At 31.5% G+C, this 8,971-nt stretch overlaps 2 protein-coding genes across 3 annotated transcripts; both read left to right on the top strand.

Annotated features, from left to right (window-relative positions):
- The first annotated feature begins 228 nt into the window (after positions 1-228).
- On the top strand, positions 229-979 carry LOC107461270 (transcription factor bHLH146). The gene has a single exon (XM_016079751.3). The coding sequence runs from the start codon at positions 385-387 to the stop codon at positions 865-867; it is 483 nt and encodes a 160-aa protein (XP_015935237.1). The 5' UTR covers positions 229-384; the 3' UTR covers positions 868-979.
- A 4,568-nt stretch (positions 980-5,547) lies between these two features.
- On the top strand, positions 5,548-6,530 carry LOC107460263 (uncharacterized; the record flags this gene model as incomplete). Of its 2 annotated transcripts, none has more annotated exon segments than XM_016078616.3 (3): positions 5,548-5,643; positions 5,728-5,916; positions 6,003-6,530. In XM_016078616.3, coding segments are annotated over 3 exon segments (535 nt in total), but the record flags the coding sequence as incomplete, so codon positions are not given.
- Between the last annotated feature and the right edge of the window lie 2,441 nt (positions 6,531-8,971).

Below are 8,971 nucleotides of genomic sequence, written 5' to 3'. Positions count from 1 at the left end.
TCTAGTTTCTATTATTATTATAATATTAAAAAATCAACAAATTTATTACTTTTAGTTCTGTAACATCCTTCTATATTATTATTACTTTGCTTTGTCCTTTTCTTTTTATCTTCTTTATTTATTTGCACATTGCTTCGCTTTGTTCTTTTAGCCTTATTTTAATATTTATATTTTATATATATACATATATATATATATATAACACATGTCGATGTCGTTCCACTGCAACCAACAAGAATCCTTTACGCTGTTTCTTCTTCCTCTTCTTTAATCCTTTCTTTAATTTTCGCTACACTCAATCTCATGAGTGCAGCATTATTATAACAGATAATAGAACAGGATTAAAATTAATTAATTAATTAATTAATTAATTAATTAACGGTAATGGAGGGAAATGCAGGAGGTAATAAACGCAGACGTGTTTATTCTGTGGAAGCAAAGAAAGTAGCACAATCTGCATTCACCAGAAACTATGTCAACTATCTTATTCCAGCGTTGACCAAGATCAAGAACCAGAACACCACCACCACTTCCTCTGATTTCAAGAATGTTAAGTATGAAGTGGACATGGCTATGGCCTTCTCAGCTGAAGGTTTTGCATGGAGCCATGGTCTGAAACTCAAGCTTCTTCAAAGAGATGAAGACGAAGCACCTACCATCACTACTGAAAAGGCTTCTTCAAACCCTAGTTTAAAGACATCATCAGATGAAGATGAGAAGATGAAGAGTGAGTTGAGTAGCCTGAGAAAGCTGATACCAGGAGGAGAAGAGATTGTTGATGAAGAAATGGTTACAGAATTAGAGAGTTATATAAGCTGTTTGGAGATGCAGGTCAATGTTCTTCAATGCCTGCTTTCTCTCTCATAGTCTCAACTGCTTCTTCATTTATTTGTTAATTAATTTCTACTTGTTCCTTCTTCTTTATGTTCAAATTGAATTCAAGATATATATTTATTTTCTATGGTTTTGCCGCATAGAACTAATTAATTTAGATTCTTTTAACAAATTACTGTAATGATTCTTCTTAATCATTTGCCAAATTAGTTAACGTATTTATTTATGTATATTGACATATATTATTTTACATACAATATAATCGATGCTTATGAAAACAGAAATAAAAATAAAAAATATTAATATATTATTACTTAAAATTTAGAGAAGCTCGTCTTATGATTTTAGAAACGGGTCTGCTACACATACAAGCAAAAAGGCCCTACAAGTTTTACAAGTTTCCAACTCACACATCATTCACACGCACACTCATCTCACTTTGAATGGAGCGTAAATTACACGCGTCCCACTCAAACGGTTTCTCTTCGCAAATAGCGCTCCTTAATGGCGCACTCTTCCACTTCTCCAACCCGTTCAAAGAAAATACAAACCGTTCATTTTCGAGCAACATTCCAAACTGCAGAGATAACACTTGTCGCGAAGATCAGAACTCTTCATCAACACAACGTAGAACTCTCGATCAAGAATCTCAAGAAAAAACGAAGTTATAATACTCAAGGTACGTTATGTTACTATTTCACTCATATTCTATATTTTTCAGATTTCGAAAACGAAGAACTAGGTTTTACTGTTCTTCTACATTCTTCTAGGTTTTACTGATCTTGTTCTAAGTCTCATTTTACAGTTTTTAATATTCTACTTGTTCTACGTTTTACTGTTATTCTTGGTTCTAGGTTATAGTGTTCTTCTTAGTTGTTCTGGGTATTACTGTAGTTGTTTTTCTAGTTCTTCTGGTAATTGATTGTTTGGAATATAATGCGTAATTTGCTGGGTGTATATGGAGTAACTTGTTGGGTGTATATCACATACTTTGTTGGGTGTATATTTCTGAACTGATATACTGTAATATATTCAACAGTTGCACTGTTCTAATATTTGATTGTCCATGGGTGTATATTACTTGACCTTGTAATGTTGCTTGTCCTTGTATATTAATGCTTGTTTGAGTGATATCTGACTGATATCTATGGGTGTATCTGACTCATATCTATGGGTGTATCTTATTTATATCATTGGGTGTATCTTACTGATATCTATGGGTGTATTTTTCTGAACTAATATACTGTAATATATATCAACAGTTGCACTGTTCTAATATTTGATTGTCCATAGGTGTATATTACTTGACCTTGTAATGTTGCTTGCCCTTGTATATTAATGCATGTTTGAGTGATATCTGACTGATATCTATGTGTGTATCTGACTCATATCTATGGGTGTATTTTTCTGAACTGATATACTGTAATATATATTCAACAGTTTCACTGTTCTAATATTTGATTGTCCATGGGTGTATATTGCCTAAACTTGTAATGTTGCTTGCCCTTGTATATTAATGCATGTTTGAGTGATATCTGACTGATATCTATGGGTGTATCTGACTCATATCTATGGGTGTATCTTATTTATATCCTTGGGTGTATCCTGCTGATATATATGAGTGTATTTTTTATTTCAGAAAATATGGTAGCCAGAAACCAAGTTGGAAGAAATGTAAGTGTGCTTAGATGAAATAAATGTCAACTAGGTAAATGTGTTTAAAAAGTAAATAACTCTGTATTACATTTCTCAATTAACATGGTTGATTAAACAGAATATTCTTTTTAACTGTAGGATGAGGTGGACCACTTTAAAGTGGAATATGCTTCCAGGATTCTATTCCATGACATGAATCTAGACAAAGCTGAAACCATTAGGAAAAGTAATGCAATAAGACTGTCCACGCCATCCTCGTTTTTATTGAGTCCATATTGTCAGATAGATTTTGAGGATATTGACACTGTTTAATGTAAATGTTATATAGTCCTGTAACAAATTGAACACATGCTGTAAAAATTTTTCAATTATAGTTCTGTTTATTGTAAAATTTCTTTCAATAATTAAAATCTCTCTGTTGTATTCAAAATGTATGAATTACAGGTACTATAATATAAAGGAAAAAATCAAACTAAATATACATCCATAACTTGCCATTTTTTACACCCAAAGAACGTTGAATATACACCAAAAAATCTATCCCCCTGATGCTTTATCCCTAAAACCCTAAACACAAAACACTTAAAACCTAAACCCTAACCCGTACCCCGTAAACCATAAAATTCTAAACCCTAATACCCAAAACCCTTAAACCATTGTAAAAAAAATAAACAGTATTTTATAACATAGAGATCCTTTGCGTGCTTCTCATCCCTGTCCAGAAGTGGTGATCCAGATAGATTGGAACCCATATATGACGGTCTTCATAGAGATCTGCAGAATACACCCAAACACAAACTATAAATACACCCGAAGAAAATTAAATTTACACTTCTGCTGCAGATTTTAAACAAACATTACCTGAAAGCTACTTGTTGTCCACAAGACCAAAATTCAGCAGAAATTCATTCCAATTCCTATCAAATGAGTCTTTACTATGAGAGTTCCAAACAACTTCACTCATTTCTTGTTCAATTTCTGCATGTCCCTTGTACCCGTTTAATTTGCTTGGAATCTTCTTTATGATGTGCCAAATACACCAACGGTGAATTGTTGTTGGCATACAGGCCTCTAAAGCCCTTTTCATTGATGCGCATTGATCGGGGAAAAACCCTTTCAGAACATTTCCTCCCATGCAACGAAGCCAACATTGAAATAACCATTTGAATGATTCAATTTCTTTGTTTTTCATCAAAGAGCATCCGAGAAGTGTTGACTGACCGTGGTGATTCACCCCGACAAAAGAACCACAAACCAAATTATACCTGAAATAAATTACTATAGTGCAGAATGGAAAATCATTATGTACACCCAACAAATGCTTTGTATACACCCAAAAACACCCAATATACACCTCTGTGGCAGATTCATAAAACACATTAATTTAGAATCATAAAAAGGGACAGTTTATTACCTGTTTGTATTGTATGTGGTGTCAAATGAAATAACATTTTCGAAATACTAGTTTCTGTAAAATTTTCTAGCATCTTCAAGGGTGGTAAAGGTCCTTCCAACCTTCGGAATAAACTGGTCATCAACAACAGAGAGAGGATGCAGAATACACCATGTCAAAAACTATAAATACACCCAATCATTGGTAATATAATACACCCGAACGGCACCAACTCAACCAAAATGACAATAAAAGCCATAAGCTATAAATACACAGGCTGCAGAATACACCATGACGAAAACTAAAAACACACACAATCATGTCTCATATAATACACCCGAACGACAATAACTCAACTAAAATAATAGAAAAAGCCATAAATGTAAATACACCCACACTACCGAAACAAATACACCCAAAGAAAGCTCTGATCTACACCCGAGCGTCTGCTATAAATTCCAGATAATCAATCAAATACATTACATTCAATCCACAGATTTATGTTGACGCGTTAGTCTCACAGTCAATGTTCACGAATTATTCAACTACACAATGCTATACAAATTACTGTAACAAAATTCAGAGTAAACGTATGTAAATCAAACTTCAGGAACTTCGTTAGATTCAAATTCATAATCCACTTCCCCCTGATTCAGCTGAGAATCTGAGGTTGAATCATCTATTATCTTCAAAACGAATCCAAACTTTGATTTCAGTAAACAAAAATCGATAGAAAATGAAGCTAGAGTTAGAAAGAGAGAAGAACAAGAAGAAGAAGAACGAGAAGAAGAAGAACGAGAAGAAAAACGAAGAAGAAAACAAATCTAGAAATAAGGAGAGAAGAATGAGAAGAAGAAGAAGAACGAGAAGAAGAAGAACGATAAAGAGAACGAAGAAGGAAACAAATCTTTTAAATTTGGTAGTTACATATACGCGGGATCTTTATATAGCGCGTGTATTGGACGTAGGGCATGCAGCGCGTTTTGTGGGTTTATTGCTTAATGAACTTGTAAAGCATACAAGTCCTAATGGCTTGTATGTAAAGCTTTTCTGTTTTAAAAATAAACGAAAATTTATGAGAGTTTACTAAATTCATTGAGATATGTGCGTAATCTATTTTATATATATAAAAACAAACTTTGTTTGACTTTGATATAAAACCTATATTTATTCAAATAAATAAATTCAATATAAATCAACTTAGATCTGTCAAGATGTCAAATGATCCACTTAAACTAAATATCGGAGGATTCGTATTTTCGTCTTATATATTAATAACAAATTTTTAAATAAATTTTAATTTGACAGTGAATTAGTTCTTAATAAAAATTTAAAATTACTAACCATCAAAATTAATTTATATGTATTACAAATATATATAATTTAATATTTTGAAGTCACAGCTATATGTGAATTTACTTTCTGTTTTTTTGGGCGCGTATCAAGGCTTCGTTTTGCTATAAAATGAGGTACCTAATGTGCAGGCCCATTTAAGAATGGGCCAGAATTGGGCTTCAATGATGCCATGTCAGCAGCGGGGAAGTGTGCCGCGTGGAGAAACGAGAACCAGAAAGTAGATGAGGAAGTAAGTTGATATCCACAAACTAAACAGGGCGAAGATGGTAGAAACTAGAAAGAAAGAAAGAAAAAGGGAAACACAAGAAATTACCTCTCAACTTCACCAAGCCAGCTACTAATACTAATTCTACCTTCAGGACTCTTACTCCCAAATCTCTTCAAATCCCTCCTCCAACTCCAAGGTATTTATTTATTTATTTATTTATTTATTGTTTCGGTTAATTCAGTTATTGATGTGGATTTGACTGTGCTATTGAAAAAAGCAGGAAGAATAATAATGAGAATAATAAGTTAGCAAAGTTAGCAATGGTTGCCCTCACTGCCGGGATCTTAACATTCGGCGCCGTTAATGTCAACGATGCTTCAGCCGCCAAGACTGGTGGCAGAATCGGTGGTCAGGCCTTCAAGTCTGCTGCTCCTCGTTCCGCACCAAGAATCAACAACAGAAATTCTAGGTTAACTTCATTCAATCCTTCTCCTATTCTGTTCTTAAGATCAAGCTTCAAATTCTTAATATTATTATTATTATATGAATTGACAGGACGAATATCTATGTGAATCCTCCGGTGGCGCCTCCCCTAGTGGGCGGTTACGGTTACGGTTACGGGATTCCGTTCTATGGTGGATGGGGATGGTCTCCGTTTTCTTTCTTTGCGCCAGGTCCATCGGTTGCCGTAGGCATCGGAGGTGGATTTGATACAATACTTTTGTTTATGTTGATTGGTGCCGCTGCTGCAGTTTTCAGGAGATTTTTTGGAACCAGAAATGAAGACGATGATGATGACTATTAGCTAGGGTTTCAGATTTTCAGATTTTTATGAATTATGAAATGGAGGTTTTATTTGTGGAGTGGTATATATACTTATATAGTGACCATAACTTGATGTAATTTTTATACATGAAACAGAAAAGCAATCTTGTGCTTCTTCATATTTTTTGTTTGTACTCTTTAATCTGCATCATTATTGGTTATATATGATGTACCTAAGAAATTTTCGTTTAGATAGAACATAAAAGTAATGAAGAAAACATGTGAGATTGCAATGCATAATCCACATCCTTTTTAACTTGTTGATGACTCTTCTTTATGATTGCCTTTTACATGTGCTTATGGGAATAGTTATCGTTAAATAATTAGACATTATAATACGTGTTAACATAATTATTATATTTAATTATTTACATAAAGAATCAAAATGTATGGCAATTATAAACGAGAGTGATAAAATGTAACAAAGGAATGAATTCTAAGATTGCATAGTAGGCTCAATATTAAAAGAGTATTATTGTATCGGAACTGAGACAACACTTTGTAATAGTGATGGTTTTTGTTCATATTTTTGGTTGGACTTCTTTAACGAGGCCCATATTTCCTTATACCCTTGCTTTACAAAACACTATTTTTTTTAATGGAAAAAAAAAAGGGAGAGAGGACTATTTACTTTGAAAAATATAGTAGTTACCTAATAAAAGTATCTAATATTTTTTACAACTATGCTATTAGGGGTGGCAATGGGTAGGGTTTGAAGCCAATCCTAACTCTGGTGGCAATGGGTAGGGTTTGAAGCCAATCCTAACTCTACCCGCGGGATGAGAATATCTCAATTCTAATTCTATCCGTTCTCAACCCGCGGATACTCGACCATACCCGCGGGTTACAAAAAAAGATGCAAAATTATTATATAACTTTATGATAATTTAAAATAAAACCGACTTTAACTAACTTGGGTTGATCGAGTGGTCAGCTCACTCGTCACCCTTAAATGGAGCTCAGATCCGCGACGGATTAGCCCTTCACTAAAGTTTGCCATCATTATAAAATACATATTGAAAATAAATTAAACCACGCATATATTTATATATAAATAGTAATTGATTTTTGTATACGAATAATATTTTTGTTATTATCAAAACGTAGTAAACTTTTAGTATATATATAAGAAAAATATTATATTGAAGATAGGAAAAGGAAGGTTGAAGTGGGAGACCAAGAAGAAGAAGTGTGTAGTTGAGGTAATGGAGGGCAGGACCGTACAGCACTTAGGTCGAAGCCACAAGTTGACTAGTTGAGGCACCATTCTGGTTTGCCACAAACCATAATGGACCTTCACACTTGATTCATTTTCTGTTTTATTTACCCCCTCACATTTCACTATCTAAGTCAGGTAACAACATTTCTAGCCTCATTTCTCTTTTTGACCAACAACATCAAAGCAATCCTATCCTATCTTCTAGTACCATAAAGCAAACTCTTTTCATTCCCCACTCCTTTTCTTCTTTTATTCATTCATTTATTTCTTTTCTATACTTTCCCCTTCCTTGTCATCTAAACCCCTTTTCTTTAATATTGTTTGTTAAGATCTTCTGTATTGTCATTTCGGTCTGTCTTTGCAAAGTAAAAGGAAGGCACCAATCAATAACAATCCTAAAAGAGTAAATTTTTTCTATGTATGTTTCCTTTTTTTTTTTAAATTGTGCTATGTGTATATTAAAAATATGTATTTAATATCTTATAAATTTTTTTTATTATACTACTATAAATAAATTTAATTATTCTGTTATGTCAGGTTTAACTATTATGGTAACTAATTATTTAACTAAAAAAATATATAGATTAATATATAAAAATCTATACAAAAAATACATATAATTAACTTTTAGCATACATATAACAATTCTTTTTTAATCTCTCTAGTTGTCGTTATTTTTTTACTTTTCAGTTCTAGTGAAGAATTTTATGTTATATTATCCGGATTACAGTACCTATGTCTATGTGACTATGTCTATAGTTTGTTATTTATTCAAGCAATCTTCAGTAATATTTCACCTCTCTCTCGCACACACAAACTATGTTAACTAGATTAAGATCTGAGCGATGTACAGAGAAATAAATTAATTAGATTATATAGTATAAATATAATATATTGTTTAGGGATATATTAGATTATATATAAATTAATATTAAACTTAAAATTTAATATATAAAAATATTGTACAATATATTTATTTAATTTGACAATTTATATATGATTTGATAATATTATTATTAAAAAATATATAAAATTTAAAAGTTTATTTAATAGCATATCAAAATTAATTTAAATTTTATAACGACTGATGATAAATGACAATTTTAAATAAAAAATTGATTCAAAATTTAATAATTATTAAAAATAAAATTATACTTAAATTAGACTATAAGTAATAAAAATATTCAAGTGAAATTTATTTCCCTAATTTTCTATAGTTAGTTTTTATTTTTATTTTTTCAATAATTATTTTTTATTTTTTATTTTTTTTAGATTATATTTAAATACTATGGTACAATGATAAAACTATTAAATAAAATATAAGTATGAATATTATTAATATCTAGATAACTAAACATGATTTTCAATTTTCTAATTTTATTTTTCATGAATCATGACAATTTGTATTTTTAACAATATTATTAAAACTAAATGATATTTAAAAAAATATAAATTGTTGAAAAAAAAAGTGATATACAGG

Source organism: Arachis duranensis, chromosome 1 (genome assembly GCF_000817695.3).
Source record: "Arachis duranensis cultivar V14167 chromosome 1, aradu.V14167.gnm2.J7QH, whole genome shotgun sequence".
In the NCBI taxonomy this organism is placed as follows: domain Eukaryota; kingdom Viridiplantae; phylum Streptophyta; class Magnoliopsida; order Fabales; family Fabaceae; genus Arachis; species Arachis duranensis.
Note: the sequence above shows the minus strand (reverse complement) of the source record. Positions and strands in the feature narration are given on the sequence as shown.